The 16,705-nt window shown below is 40.9% G+C and overlaps 1 protein-coding gene across 1 annotated transcript in view; it reads left to right on the top strand.

The window, feature by feature from the left end:
- The window catches only part of PCNX2 (pecanex 2), a 146,450-nt gene that overhangs the window by 101,213 nt on the left and 28,532 nt on the right, over positions 1-16,705 (top strand). Inside the window, exons 23-24 of the mRNA XM_030447709.1 lie at positions 8,403-8,461; positions 10,610-10,825. Coding sequence (XP_030303569.1) covers positions 8,403-8,461; positions 10,610-10,825 — 275 coding nt within the window. The remainder of the gene's footprint in view (positions 1-8,402; positions 8,462-10,609; positions 10,826-16,705) is intronic.

Genomic DNA, 16,705 nt, shown 5'->3' with positions numbered 1-16,705 from the left:
TGAAAGGTCCCCGTCTGCTCCACCCCTTTTTCCCAATGAAATAACAGGCCTTCCATTTCCAGCTGCTTATTTTTTAACACACATCCTGGTGCATCTGGTTTCCCTGTGACTCTGCTCATCTGTTACAGCTGCTAAAACCACTGCTCCAAACTCAAAAAGTCATTCAACCATAACTGTCCCTGAGCCTTGTTTGGGAAATGCGTGTTTGGACCTTTCAAGTTCTACTTTTAAGGGATGGAATTTTTTTTTTTTCTCGGTCTTTTCTTGCTATGTTGTTTGATTTTTCACACGTTCTTAGACCTCCATAGTGGTGATGTTTACAGAGGAACAACTACAGATGTTTAGAGTTCAGTAATGCCTTGGACACTGATTTATAATGAATACTTCAAAGTATATTAACCTCTGAAGTCAACAGTTATAGCATAAGCTAAGCATAGGAGAACCTTTTTTCCCCCTCTAATTGTCAATAGTTAGAATTTACCTTATTTCCTCAAATACCACTTCAGAAATGTTATGTTCTGACTACTGCCACTGCCTGTTCTCCTTACTTAGGGTTTAAACTGAATACTTCAGCCACTTTGCTTGAAAACCTTATATACTGTTCATTGCAATAATTTTAGCTTCTTCTGAACTCTTTTTCTCTCCCTTTGATAATTTTTGTGTTTATCTCTGGCTGCTTTTATTTCTGTTCTGGTTTTAATGAACTGACCAGAAAGGAGCACTATATTCCTGTGTTGACTCTGGCTCTTTTAAGAAAGGTCTTCAGTGAGTTGGCCTCAGGGCTCCTCTAGGCTTCTATTGAATGTAAAGTTAATTAAGAACTCAGCAAACTGGTATAAATAACCATCAGCATATAGATGAAACAAAAATGGGTGCTTATTAGTGCCTGGGACTCACAAGTGAAAACAAATAGGACCAGTGAGTGAACAGGGTTTTTTTGTTTGAATTTTTGGTGTGTTGTCTTCAGATCAGAAGGGATGCCTGGTACTGTTCACAAAGCATCTGCAATTTAGTGAGAGTTTTCCTGAACACTCCAGAGGAATTTATGTCCCTCTGTATCCAGCCTAGACTGGTACTGAGGGATGCTTAAACCTGGATTAGATGCCCCTGGGTACTGATTCCAATTGACTTTAGGGGCACTCCCTGGTTGTCAGTGATGCAAAAGCTGGAAACATTAGCAAATTTTCCTTCATTACACTTCTCTTATAACTGGCAGCTTTCTTAATAAAGATGGGGGTTTGGGGGGGAAAAAAAAGCTGCTCAGTTGCAACAATGAGTATAAACTGGTCTTTGGGAAGTTGTGCCCTGTTCTCCAGGTGCAGGTGTGGCCATGGTTCTGGCATTGGGGGAGAGAATAGAAAAAACCAAAACATTTGAAGAGCAAGGAACATCTTTGTCCATGCTTCAGCCTTAGTTCTTCATATGCCTTCTGAATTCAGATTCATAGAATTTTCAGGGTTGGAAGGAACCTTTGAGATCATCTTGTTCCAACTCCCCCTGTCACAGGACACCTCCCACCAGCCCAGGTTGCTCCAAGCCCCATCCAGCCTGACCTTAAAAACTTCCAGGGATGGATGGGGCTTCCACCACCTCTCTGGGCAACCTGTGCCAGGGTCTCACCACCCTCATGGGGAAGAAATTCTTCTTGATATAAAATCTAAATCTCCCCTCCTCTAGTTTGAATCCATTCCCCCATGTCCTATCCCTACCTGACAGCCTCAAAAGTCCCTCCCCAGCTTTCTTGTAACCCTTTCAGCCCCTGGAAGGCCACAATAAGGTCTCCTGGGGGCCTTCTCCTCTCCAGACTGAACAACCCCAACTCTCAGTCTGTCTTCATTTACCTATTATTCATCAGACTTATTCATCTGCCTGTCTTCTAAAGACCCTTCCTTGTCTCCTACCTGCTTAGTGCCTCTCTGCTCTCTGTTTTTACATTGCACAACATTAGTACTGCCCATGAAGTACCTGCTACACTTGCCTAGCTTGGAAGTCTTTAGTTCCTGTGAAGAGGCACTGTAGGGTTTTGAGGGGTGACAAAGCCACATTCAGGTGTGGGAGGTGTTGCTTCAGGTAAAGCCTTAGACAAAAAGCCCTGCTTAGAAATTCCATTCCCCTCAGATCCTTGAGCTGCTGTTTTCCCTGATACAAGTGACTTTTGGCCACTTGGTGTAGCATGGAGGTGTGCACATCCACATCCAACCTGGGCAAGGAAAACAAGGCACCTTGAATCAAATCAATCTGGTATTAAAATAAATGTTGGCTGTGTTGCCAAGAGCTTCAAGCTCAAGGAAGGCTATAAAGAAAAATCAAAGTTATGTTTTAAGTGTTTGGCAGTATCTCTTTAACTGGTAACATCTCCTCAAATTTTGCCCCTGGCAGACAATAAAACAAATTGAGGCTAATTGCATAGGAGCCATATGTGTGATAATTAATTGAGGGTGCATTCTGATTCAGTGCTCTGGAGTTCCCTGCAGAGTTAAAGATGCATTCAGAGCTCTGATTCAGTGAATCATTCTAAGGGGATGGAATAAAGAGAGAAGGGATGCATCAGAGAGGGAATGCATGCTGAGGCCAGGCAGGCACACAAGCAGAGATCAAAACCACCATTGGGATAAAGGGAAAGGGATTGGCAAAAGAGAAAAAGTCCTGTAGTGAAAAAATCCAGAGAATAATGCAACAGACATTCATGAGCAGGAACTCAGACCTACTGGGAGAAAGAAATCGTGAGTGTGATAGAGGACAACTTTTAAAGCTACTTGGGAAGGAAGGCAGCAGTAGGACATAGGAGAAAGATGAGAATGGGCTTATAAATCAGATATAGGAAGCATGCAGTATTTTAAGGGCTTTTGTGGATATACAGTAGCACTAAAATACTGTAAGCTGTACCCCTGATGCTTAGCTTCCCAATTTTGTAAATCTAATGAGATCAAGTAAACTCATTAAATTTGTCATGTAGAATATTAAAAACCTGTTGAAATTTATTGACTGAATGTCCATAAGAATTTAAGTGTTCTCAGCAAGCATTCTTCCCATTCACTTGGATCATGTAGATCACCTCGTGTTTGAAATGTAACTGAATCAAACAAGATGAGTTCTGGAGCACTAAATTCCAACCTTCTGTTCAAGAAGATGCTTGTTTAAGCAATTTTTGCCAGGACATGAAGACAGGGGAAAAGCTGAGGTCACAGAGAAGATGTTCAGCAAGTTTAACCATTCCAACTTAGGTGATGGAGCAGCAGGGAATAATTCATGCTTACAGCTTGCTGAACTCCTGGTTGTCTCCTGATGTACAAGGTTATATACCCCAGGGCTTATAAAAGCTATATGTAAAATATCTCTTGCTCTTTCTGAAATAATGCAAAATTGTCTCTGAAACTTTGAGTTGGGACCAGGTAAATACTGGATGAATGCTGGAGTGATAATTTTTTAAAAATCTTTTGACTAGTGTTCTCAAACTTTCTCTCTAGTTTTACCATGTGCTAGAGATTATTTTCAGTCTGAATAGTACAGTAGAGACTACTGTAAAGCCTGCTGTAAATAATTAACACTCTCAGCAGTTCTTGCAATGAAAGAATCAAGGATATTAAATATATTGGTACTGGATTTTGTCATACAACTCATTAGCAGTAAGATTTTTCTAGTTCAGTGTTCATGTTTTACAGCACTGGAATAGCTGGGTTAGCTTCTGTTTTGCTTTCCTTCATCTTTTGATGAGAAATAGGTATATGGAAAACCCTGTAGTGAGCTGAACTAGTATTTCTGATGCAAGCTGTCCTTGTAATACATCATTCACCAATCTTTGTCTTTTTCTTGCAGTTCCTGGTGCTTTCTTGCTATCTCCCTCCTAACTGAAAAGTGGGGATACTAATGGCATTTTAGTAAAGCATTAGTGGATGTTTTAGAGTACAGAGATGCTTAAATGACCTGGCTTCCAAATAAGCAGTGACTTCCCCAGTTCAGCCTTTGAATCTCAGAGCATTTAGGTGGGCTCTTTAATCCATGTTTGGGTACTTAGCTTTTGATCTGAAATTCACATCTCTCATTTGCATTCTGTTGCTGCAGGAGCACAGGAACCTCATCTTCAAGAAAGGCTTCAGAAATCTGCCTACTAAACATGCTCAGCAGTAGCTCAGCAAATGACCAGAATTCTGATTTTTATACCTACAATCCAAAGCAACCCAAAAAAACCACATCCAGGAAGCTCTCAGAATGAACTACAAAAGCCTTCTAAGAAAGGAAAGAAACTTTAAGAACAGGAAACACTATTGATAATAAGATCATCCTGTGTTCTAAAAGGATCCTTCAACTCCACTGTCTTTTACAAATGGAACTTTTGGAACCTCCCCCAGTCTCCTAGCATGCAGTCAAAGCCACTTTTTATTATTGTTAGATGAAACACTGGAGCAGTCAGGGATGGAGAGGAGGAAGAAAGCATGATAGATAAAAACCAGAGCAAGTGATGAGGAAGGAGAAATTGCTTTCATTTTGAAGAGCTTTCTTTATTAATGGGAGTTAAACCTAAGGCATGTTTTCTATGCATCTGCTCAGAAAACCTGGGCATGGTTATGCACCAAGGGGCTGTCAGCCTCTGCTCTTATAATCACATTGAAATCATTCTGTGTTTTTGATGGAATTGATTTAAAACTGCTTGGGCATCCTCACACTTCCAATTAGTCCCACCACTTTTGCCTCTGGTGTCCTTCACATACTCATGGGTGTCTGTTTATTCTGCCATCTCCTCCTTTGCCCTCCTGGCTTACTCTCAGAGCCTACTACTACTGCTGCCTCCCATTTACATTCCCAGCAGCATATTCACACAGAAACGTTGAGGATTTATTCTTTTTTCCCAGCCCCCAAAGAATAATCACAGGGCTGCAGCATTGTGAAGTTTCTCTCTGTGAGACTTGCATGTTAGATGTCATGGAAAGACAGATTAAAATTCATTGGACACAGACAAAGAAAAACTTTGGATCCACCCTAGAAAGGCATCTCTTGCATCCCCCCCAGAGGAGAACTGGTTTTTATTGTTTTGTTCTCTTTCAAAGTAGAGATCCCCTCTGTCCCAGCAGGAATAGTGGACTTTGTTTTGGGGCAAAGAGCAAGGCAGATAGAACAGCTGCAACTTTATTTTCATCTTCTGGAAATAAGCACAGCAGTCATCTTTTTGCTTTCAGTTTGCCTGCTTCTCACCATCCACTGTGTGTTCCCCAGGCTCCCTGAATCCCCCTCTATCTTTTTTTTCTACCTTTCTGAGGAAATTGGGAGAGTAAAGTGAAAGAAAGTCTCCTCAGGTTGAAAAATGAGGAAGTTTTTTTTTGGAGAAGGAGAGTGTAGGAAATGACTTCATCCTTTTGCAAAGAGCAGCAAGAGTTAGAATGGGGGGAGCAATGCAGTGCTATGCAAGTCAGTGGATTATATCAATGCCCATATTAATGCTGTATTTAAAGAGCATAAGACAGGGATTTCAGGAGCTGAGGAGCAGAATATTGGCTTCAAAATTGCTGAAGACTTAGCTGGAGCCATCCAAACACAACCAATTGCTAAGGCAAGGATTTGTACTTGTTTTGCATAGAATAATGCAGTTCAGGGAGAAATTAAATCACTGGGCTAATTATCACCTGGCATGAGTGGTAACAACCAAATTTAAAGCAAGAGGCTACTTGAGGTAGCCCAAGTTACCCACTAGTCCCAAAAGTTCACTTTGAGGGGTCCTAGTTGATGGGGAAAAGCCCAGGAGTAAAGTTTTTGTAGGTTTGTTAGGTGCAGTGTATTAATGTTCCCTACTATGCAAATTCCCATTGCCTTCCAGAAGGTACAAACGTGGCTTTGGTTACTGATAGTTGTGGAAGTTATCCCAAATGGATTACCTGACTGAGTTTATTCAACAATAAACTGAATTTCAAGACAGAAGTTTGCTTTACAAGCTGTCTGTGTCTTGGGGAAAAAAACAAACAAAAAAAAAAAAGCTTAAAAACATCTGTATAAAGATTTGAGTTTTGCTGCTAGTGTGTAAAAAGGTAAATCCCTTCTAGTTTCATGTCCTGAGGCCCACTTTTTTGCTGTTTAAGTAATCATTCCTGAGCTTGGAATGAAGGATAAAGATGCAGTGGAGCCTGGTTTGGTTTTATTTGTGAGAGCAATTCTTCATTTCTTCCCAGTCAGGCAGTATTAGATGTCTTGGAGTGACCTGAACCACTTGTGATTTTCCATGATTGTTTTAGGCAACTTTCTCTCAAAGGAAAAAAAAATAAAAAGGAAGGAAATGGAGCTAAAATTGCACACTAGGTAAAAGGATTTCTAAAAACATATGGTTTTGGAAATCAGCAGCATTTCTCTGCTTAGAATAGAAAATTGATTGAGTTCTATAACCTAATCTTTATGCTTACTCTTGCATATGTTGCAGCTGCAGGTAGATATGGATCAGGGTAGAAGAATTCTGACAACCTTTTTGAAGTAAAATAATTCTTTATATTCTGAACTGCTTGGAAAAGCCTCTTCCTTTGTGCCATTTTCTGTTGCTTAGGAAATGAAAATTGCAGTTACAATAAGCTGAGGCAACCAGAGGCAGGCAGATAAATAATACATCAAATAAAATGTTAATTTATGTAAATAGTGAACTAATATTAATCACAAATAATTCTAATTAAGACTCGTATTCTTGTCAACTGCGTTTCTTGTAAACAACATGTTTATTTAAAGCAAAAAAACAGTTGCTGGTAGGGAATAGAAGTGAAGCATTTCTGTTCTTTCTATTGTCCAGTTTTTGTGGAGGCTGTAGAGGGTGAGAGGGATTGCTAACATTAGGGACATGGATGGTGTCCTACTCCCACTTGGCTTCAGGACAAGCTTATAGCTTCAGCTCAGAAACTTCCAGCCTTTATTGTATATTGACATAGGGAATCCTGAGCCCTAACACTGAGATGAGGATGTGCAGACTCCCAGAGTCTCTCTGCTCTGCTTCAAAAACAACATTACCTTGGGTTTACCCCATCCTTTTTCAGTGTTACTTAAGCTGTTGGAAAGCCTCCCAAATCCCCTTTAGTGTAGTTTTCCTCGGGGCATGTCTGGGTTCTCACAGATAAATTTGGGCTCTCTGAGTTGCCTGACCAACCATTCCAAATCTTCTGTGTCCTGTGCCCCCCACCCTGATGAGCCAGACCCCAGCCCCTCCTCCTTGCCCACATCAGCCCCTGATGAAGGACATGGTGAGGACTGTGCCTGGGGTCTGCCTCAGTTTCTGTCCCCAAGAGCACTTTTAGGCTCTTGAACAGATGAGACCTTCACCACTGACACATCACCTTATGTTTCATAGAATCCTAGAATTGACTGGGTTGGAAGGGACCTCAGAGATCATCAAGTCCAACCCTTGATCCACTCCCGCTGCAGTTCCCAGCCCATGGCACTCAGTGCCACATCCAGGCTCTTTTGAAATATCTCCAGACACGGAGAATCCACTACTTCCCTGGGCAGCCCATTCCAATGTCTGATCACCCTCTCCAGAAAGAAATTCTTTCTAATCTCCAACCTAAACCTCCCCTGGCACAACTTGAGACCTTTTGTGCCCTCTTGTCTTGCTGAGAGTTGCCTGGGAAAAGAGCCCAACCCCCCCCTGGCTCCAACCTCCTTTCAGGGAGTTGGAGAGAGTGATGAGGTCTCCCCTGAGCCTCCTCTTCTCCAGCCTGAACACCCCCAGCTCCCTCAGCCCTTCCTCACAGCACTTGTGCTGGATCCCTTCACAGCCTCCTTGCTCTTTTCTGGACCTGCTCCAGCACCTCAATCTCCTTCCTGAGCTGAGGGGCCCAGAACTGGACACAGGACTCAAGCTGTGGCCTCACCAGAGCTGAGCACAGGGGCAGAATCTCTTCCATGGACCTGCTGGCCACGCTGTTCTTGAAGCAAATGGCAAATGTTTGAGGCAAACGGCTTTGTCTTTACCCATTTTCTGCTTTAACTCCATTTCTTGAGGATTGTTTGGATGGATTTAACATTCTTGCTAGTCACTGTTTTGGTGGCATCTGACTGATGTGCTTCTAGAGCCAGTTCATTTATTTAAGAGTTCATTTATTGAAGTACACAGGGCTGTGTGTTATCACAGGTGCTAAAATCCGAATAGTCTGCCCTATAAGAAAGCAAATGGGAAAGGAGAAGATTGAGGAAAAGGAGGGAGCACAGATCCTTTTCTTTTCTGCTACACTATCAGTAGCAATACTGAACTGAAATAACTAAATGTGACTACTTGGGCTAAACCAATGAAGGGATCAGAGTGTGAACTGCATAATATAAATGTAGAATGAGAAGATATGTTGAAAAGAAAAAAATATATACATTTGGGGTAATTTGGGAGAATTATTTAAAAAAAAAAAAAAAAAAGACTTGGCTGTACAATATGTCTTTATTTCCAGCACCAAGAGGTCGGATCATTCCAACACCAGACTGGCAATTCAGATTGAAAAGGATGCAGGTATGGCTTGGGAGTTTGGGGGTTTTGCTCAACTTGCAAAATGTGATGTATTTGACACCATCAAGGCTTTGCCTGGGAAGCTGAAGAGATTAAAAGGGTTTAAATGTTGTGTGAGCAAAGCAGGGAGTTTTATAGCAGGTTAACAGTGCCCCTGTTGCCAAGTGGTTTGGGCTCATAGGTTTCTCCTCTTTCCTGGAGAGAAAACATTTTGGAAAATGGGAAAATCTACAGGAAGGGGTGAAAGGAAGAAGTAGGAAAGATGGTGGGCTTCTCAGGGTACTGGTGCATTAAATAAGCTCCAATCCATCCCAGCACTTTCCTGGGATGTGAGGCTGGGAAGTGAGAGGTTTTGGGCAAGCCAGTGGATGTGGAGAGCATCTGGTACCTCATCTGATGTATTTCAGCATCTGGTGGGACAGAGCCCTTTCCAGGGAAAACCAATACCAGCATTTCCTGCCAAATCCCAGTCCCAATGAGAGGCCAAGTTTTCATATAAGGGTTTCTTCCACTTTAGTGTTCCATGGCTTAGTTTATTTTGCCACTGAGGTGTCAAGTGCATGTATTGTGGAGGTAGAAGTTTACATGGTAATTATTGCTGTTATATTTTTTTGTCTTCCTCCCTTTTTATCCTTATCCACTACATCAGTAGCATGAACAAATACACATCTTGAAGCAGAAATGGATGTCATCCAGGGTGTCCAAGAAGACTAGAGAGGTATTATCAGTTTGAGGCATATACAGTGCTCTTTAATTATCATTTCAAGGCAGGGAGTGAAGATGCTTCCTAAGGCATTGTGCCATCTGATAGCAATAACCTTTAGCATTATTACATATGCTAATAACTTATGTTTTAAACCCTATAGCTGAGCAAAACATTAATTTTGTGCTTAGAAGATTCATTTTATAACTCATTTAGATTTTGTCCAAATAGATTCCAGAAGGTGTACAGGTGAGTCTGTCTGTGCATACACACTGACATACACATCCATACCAGGGCTGGATGTGTAATGGCCATGGTGATGAAAAGCAGAGTAGTGACACACTCAACTGGTTCTGAGAAGCAATTTGTAGGGGAAAGCAGAACCTGTCATCTTTTGTTTTTAATCTATATCTGCTCCTAAGTATGCACATACCTAAATATTGATGTGTACTTATGTATTCACAGAGAGTCTCATGTACACAAACATACCTACAAGATATGGGTTTGCACATGTGTATCACTCATACCTCAGCATTTAAAAAGTTTTGAAAGTGAGACAGTGCTGGATTACAGAAAAGAGCAGCAGTTCTCATGTTAAGGATATATTAATAACAGAGTGCAAGAACAAGACAACATCACATTGGATTATGTGGCATCATGTTAGCATTTGTGAAAGGTTCATTCCCTTTAAAAATTATTATCATAAAGTGCTACATTTAAGTCAATTAAATACTGACTGACAAGAGGATACTTGGGATGTAATGGGTTGTTTGGTTTGTTTTCTTTCACCTTGAACAATTGCTCCAAGCAATGTGTAATTGGACAGCTACAGCTTTAAAGGAGTAGTAGCAATTCTAGGACTGAACAAGCCTTGTTTCATTCTTTCTGAAGATACTAAATATAAGCTCTTATAATGTGTGTTCTCATGGTAAGTATGAACAGATACTTCATGGACTTGAAAAATTCCAAGAAAGCTAAAAGAAAAAACATCCCAACAAAATTACTGGGAGCTGTTTGACTGAATTCTTTAAAAATCTCAGAAATAATATTTAAGCTTATGTACTGAAGTAACAAATGTTATGGTTTCTTAAAATTCAGAACAATATGTAGAAATTAGCTTAGCATTGCAAAGACTTTCAGTGGAACCAAAACCATCTTGTTGTTGTGAAACACAGAAGTGATTTGAACTATCTGAGATAGTTGTTATCAGTAATTTGATGTTCTATTTACAGTATTGCTCATTTTAAACAAAAGTTGCAAGCCTGATTCTCTGGAGAATCACCTAAGAAACACCTAAGAAATGTAGAGTGAATGAAGCATCAAGAAGGTATCATCCAGCTAGAGGAAGAAAGTTTATACAGGAATGGAAAAGGACATGAGATTTTGTGCAGAATGGCTTAGGATGTAAAAATTGTTTTCTTTATGAATGTGTGTTACTCTGTTTGTAGGAAATGATGACAATAATCTGAACTCCATCTTTTATGAGCATTTGACAAGATCTCTACAGGAGTCTCTGTGTGGAGATTTGATTCTCGGACGCTGGGGAAACTACAACACAGGAGATTGTTTTATTCTGGCATCAGATTATTTAAATGCCTTTGTGCACCTGATTGAAATTGGAAATGGCCTTGTGACCTTCCAGCTCAGAGGGCTTGAGTTTCGAGGTAAGGATCCCTAATGATTTAATAAGAACAAACCCAGCAACAAAGCCTGTTTAGCTTTTAATCTTTCACAAATAGGACATAAAGTTTAAGGATCTTTTCTTTTTTTAATAGATGTTTGTCTGTCTGTCTATCAGCTCTGTACTTCTTAATATCATTACTTGAATGGCAGCATTTAGAAACCTAGATATTAAAAAATTTGAAGTCATGTGCCACAGTATCATAAGAGTTTCAGGAAGAAGGCACATTGAGTTGGTTGCTTGGTTCACAGATCTTTTATGTTATGCCCAATGATGTTTTCAGATTCTTTTTTTTCCCTCCATAAACCTGAAAGCCAATGTTGTTCTTAAAACTTTTCAATCCCCAAAACCCACCTTTGAAAAAAATCCAACTATCATGAGACTCCTCCCATGGAAAATATCCTGTGTCAGATCATGCAAGATGCCAGTGCTGAGATGGTCTCTGTCACAGAAGAATAGGAGAGGAGAAGCAAGTCAAAGCTTTGTATTTCTCTTATTTAGGATGTGCTGACTTTAGTTGGAAAAGGCACTTCACTTTCTTCCTGTTCAGGATATTTCTCTATCAGGATCATCCTCTTCAAGGAATGGCAATTGCAAGGTAGTGGCAGTTTCTTGTAGTCTCACACTCCTTCCTTTTGTCTGTTGCCATCCCTAAAGTAGGGAGAAAAAGGAAAGTAAATCCAAAACGCTTTAAAATAGCTTTTAAATTTTGCTCATGCCACACATGCTGGCTTGTTGCTTGGGTTTGTGACCTTTGACAGATACCACTTTGCATTTGCAGGTGGTGGGACTTTTCAAATCCAGAGTAAAGAGCTTCCCAGGCTCATAGGTTGAGCATCTAATGGGCTACACATAGAGGAGTGTGTAATCAAGGAGCCAGAAGGGCTGTCCTGCAAGGAGAAACTGCATAAGGAGATGAGACAAGGGCTGTCCCAAGGAAGTTTTGGGAAAGCTGAGACTGAGATTAAACTCTTCCCTGGAAGGTTTCCTTTGCCCTTTTCTTTGGGTGGTACCACTGCCTGCAGGGGCCAGCCCAGGCAGCACCCAGAGCCCTGTCCTGTGGGGACCACATTTCAGATCTTGCAAATGACAGGTGAGGGGTACAACTGAATATGGCAGGAATTTTTTCTACACAAGTGGAACAAGTGGATGAGACTGCCCTGGAGGAATCTGGTGCTTTAAGAAGTCACGAGGCAGTTGTTCAGCACTGGTCTCATTTCCTCTGCTTTGAGCATTTTGTGTCCCTATTTTTAGTTGTCTGGCCATGCACTGTCTTTCACATAGGACCCAGATTCTTTTCATTGTACAGAATACCTTCCCACAAAATGGGCTAGAGGAGGAACTGGAAATCTGTAATTTCTGAGTCTTGGCTGCTTGGCTTCAATTTCAAACAATTACTTTTAATTGAAGGGCCTAAAAATCTTCCTTAAATAGGAAGTCAGTGTTTGCTTTGGAAATGAGGGAATCACAACAGTATTCTCTGTGTTTGGGACTGTTTTCCCTTGATGAGTAAACCAAAAGCAATATTTGCATTGTGGAGCTCTGGATTTTCCTATGGGTGTTTCTCCCTGTGGTAGCTGAAGAGCTGTGGGGGCAATTCTGCCATTTTAGTGTCCAAAGAAGGGGTCGTTGGCTGTGCTGAATTTAAGTTTCCTGGGGACAGGAGGTACTGACTGCTTCATCAATTTGCAGTCCAGCCTAATAGACACCTGGTATTATAAATGACTGATGCAGATACCTTTTTAACTGTGGGTAGTAGAAACATTTGACTCAGCTTTTAATGGAAATTGAAAACAAACCCAAAACAAACAAAAAAACCAACCCAAACAACACAACCAAACCCCCTACAGGCAGGGTAAGAAGATGCAGACTGAGCAGAGTGCAAGAGGAGAGTCAGCCAAGCTGGGTTTTCTCTCACTCCTCTTTATTCCTGTTCAAATTAAGCACCTTCTGTGCCTCAAAGTGTTAAGATGAGATTCTCAACTCCTCCTTTACTGAAAATGAAGAAAGGGAAGTAATGAGCTTAGGCCAGGTGAAAACTTTTCAGGTTGGTGTTGGGGAATCAAGCTGTCTGGTAACTTAACTCTGCTGCCTGTGCCAGACCACAGGGGGATGCTTAAAAGCAGGGTGGCAAAAGAAATAAATAATGTGCCATTTAATTTGAAAGGAAGAGAGAGAGGCAAACCCACAGTCAGGGAACAAGCAGTGTCCAAATATCCAGCAGCTGCAATTTCTCTGTAGAAAAAAAGAAGACTCTAAAATATTTTCCTGTTTAGTCTGTGCCTCTACAAAATGTCTTTTGGAGAAGATCCATGGAGGTGGCACATGTCCAGAAATGACTTATGGATGGTGATGCTGAAATCCTGAGGAGCAGTTTTCTAACTCGTGCCCAGTGTTCTTCAGTCCTGTAATCAACTCCTGAATCTGGGCTCTGATTTTTGTTACTGAGTGTTGCAAGTGCAATATTCATGCTTCACTTGGAACTTCCATTAGAAAAATCAAGGCAAGAAGCAGAGAGCAGACCTGGAGGTAATTGGATGTGGTGACAGCAGGATGGGATCACCCATCAGGCTTTCTGTGTTAGCATTTTCTAATGTGTTCTTATTTCCCATGCAAAATGGTGTTTGAATGCTGCCAGTTTAAGGTATATACTTTCTGCAGAGTAATGGTGTAGAAGAAATAAGGACAGGTAGTAATTTTTGTAGTATATATGTATGCTGTATAGTTTGATTACAGCAGCTGAGTACATTGCCAGTGCAAGGACTATTTATTAGTTTGATTTTTTTTTTTTTTTTAACAGAGCCTGAAGGCTCTGTAGCACTAGCAAAGCACTAGCAACAACCATTTGTTATTTTCAAAATGGTTGGAATTTTTACTTTTTGCTTTTACAAACCAATAGGGAAACAAAAGAGTCCACTTTCATGTCTTTCCTGAGGCCATGCTTGAGGTGTGCTCAGGGTATCAATACCATCTAAAGGTATTGATAAAGTACAAGGAGTTCAGAGGAAAGCAGACATTTTTAACACATCTCTTTTGGAGGAAAGGTTGAAAACCAAAAGTACATTGTTTGTGGGAGAGAATTAGCACTGAGAGAAGTGATGCTCAGAGAGAGGCATGAACAGAAAGGATGCAAAGGGATTTCTTGAATCTTTGTGGTTTAATTGGAAAGAATGGCCTGAAACAGGGAAGAGGATACTTCATGTTGGATGCAGGAAACCTATGGTGTACAGGGCTTTTGAGGTGTTCAGTAATGCTCCAGCAGTGAAAGGAATCTATGGACTTCAAATAGGGCTACAATGGTCTCTGTGAACACAGACTCAAATATTTGATGTCTTTTTTCCTTCCTTCCACAATTATATATATGTATATAGGGAGAAGATCTCTGGAAGGAAAGTAAATGTTCACTGCAGCATTTTTATTGAAAAAATGCCTTTGCCAGAAATGAAATGTTGCATCTTGCATTGCACTCCAAAAGAGGTGACACGAGAGGTTTTGTGGTATTTGGTAGCTGAAAGTTTAATAACCAGAATCCTTAGAGAATGCTTTTCTCCAGCTGGGCTTCCATAATGTGCATCTGTGGACCAAGAAAAAGAAAGGAGAGGGGTTGCCTGTTAATTAGAGCAACTGATCTAGTTGGGAAAACACACTTTTTCAGGCATACAAGCACCTGAAGCAGCTGAAAACCAAACCACAGTTTTATGACTAACAGCTTTGGTATTTGAGCAATTGATAGTGGTTTTAAGCCCTGAGATTTTTCTTTGAAGCAATCTGAGACTATCAGAGCCCCTAAGTTACTGTTCTTAAAGGGCAGGAAGGTTTTCAGAATGTGTCTAGCTCTGGGGTTTGGGAGTTTCCATTTGGGATGGAGCTATTTATGATGCTTGATTCAGAAGAGGATGGCCTTTACATGGCTGTAATTCTGCTCTTTGTGCTTCTTCTGGGTGGAAACTTTCTGCTTATTCAGCAGGTATCCTGGCTGGAAAAGAAATGGGTTGGTTGAGAAGGAGCCTTATCCATCACAATTAGGGAATTTGGGGAATTTGTAGCAGAGCTTGGAGGAGCAGAGTGAGATATTTCCACTTTAATTAGTGAAATACTCACATGCATGATTTTGCCAAACAAATGAAACTTCTGTGGAGCTGTCAGTGAAATGACCTCTGCATGGCCCACAGTACCTTGGGCTTCAGTCCATCCTCATCTTTCCCATCTCTGGATCCAACCAATTCCCACCTCTCAAACTTGGCACCTACTTAAACCCCCCAGTCCCAAACTGGTTGTTGGGGGCAGAGAGTTTAAATCTTGAAGTGCCTGGTGCAGGAGAGGGATTTCTGATCATCTGAACATCTGTGGGGTGGGGTTTAATGCATGAGCCCTGTGAGCCCTTTCTGTGTGGACTGGTACCTTACATGCTTACTTTATGTCTGCAGTCCTTAGTGATCAAGTTATTGCCACCTTCCTCCACAATCCTGAGTCCCCATTCTGGGTTTCTTGTTAAAATGAAGTGTTCTCTAGAACTTGAAACTGTTTCTAGGAGTTCATGGTCATGTTTCAGGATTTTCATCCTGACCCTTCAGAATTGGAAAATGCTTTTATTTTCCCTCACTGAGTTTTCTAAATTAAATTGAAATGCACTCTCTGATTTCAGCCTTGAATTTTAGAAGATTGGGTGGTCATTTGTTTAGGTGTATTCCATGTTTGAAGTGAGATTACAGTCTTCAGGCTGGGTTTTCTTATTTCCACTTAGGTCAGCTCACTCTGGCAGAGCACACGCCAGTCCTCAAATCCTGATTAAAAATTAGAAAGAGCTCCAGGTTTTAACCCTATTTTTTTCCTGAGCTCACACAGAGATTGACCTTGCTTTGTTCAGCAGGCACATGTTTTTTCATGGATGGATTTTTGGCAACCCTCCAGCATTAGATATCTTACAAATGAATCAGTCTTATCTGTGCTAGCAAAGGTCAGAGGGAATGAGTAAGCTTGAGTGAAGTGGGACAGCTTATTTTCTTTCTACTGCAGAAAGAGATGTAAAAAAAAATAATTAATGTTTTCTCTCAGGTTTGAAAATTAATTGCCAGTGAAAACATTTTCCTGTATTTTAATATTTAATGGTACTACACTTAATTATACTGACGAACTGAAGTGCACGTTCTGCTCCCAGTTCTTTGGTTTTATGAATAATTCTCTCAAGAGTTGCTTGAACTTGATAATTTTTTGAGAAGTGATACAAAAATTGACATTTTAATCATCAGCTTATGTGCACAGAAGTTTAGGGTCACCCTTCTGTAAAAGATTCACAGAAACACTTAACTTCATTTACTGTGACTTGTCCCTCTTGGCTCAATGCATAAAGCTGAGCACTTTGCTTTTTGCAGTACCAGTGTCTGGAGTAATGAACCAAAAAGGATTGATGGTAAAATGAAATTTCTCAGTAACAGGCAGATCTGTGGCATTGAAGTCCTGCCAGTGCATCACAGATGAAAATAAGGCTCAAGTAAAGATGAGAGCAAATTACTGGCAGTCTTTCTAAAACTGATTGTAAGAATTTGGGGGAGGAGGAGGTGGGATCCAACATGGACTTGAGCATCAAGCCTGCATTTTGTCCCATTGGTGTCATTTGGAAACACCAACCAGCAGCATGAGGATAAGGACAGGGATTTGGTGTTTTGTCAGAGCAGTGGCCATGCCTGAGATTAATTCACTTTTAAACTGCACAGGGATACCCCAGAGGCTCTGCAAGCAGCCAGGACACCAAATCCCCAAGCTGATAGTACCCAAGTCCATCAGACAGCTCTCATTAAAGCACATGCATGCTTCTCAGATAGCAAAGAGCACAGTCCTGGAATAATCTGGAGTAAATCTGCCA

The sequence above is a fragment of the Calypte anna genome, chromosome 3, assembly GCF_003957555.1.
Source record: "Calypte anna isolate BGI_N300 chromosome 3, bCalAnn1_v1.p, whole genome shotgun sequence".
Lineage (NCBI taxonomy): Eukaryota > Metazoa > Chordata > Aves > Apodiformes > Trochilidae > Calypte > Calypte anna.
This window is presented reverse-complemented; position numbering and strand designations above follow the sequence as displayed.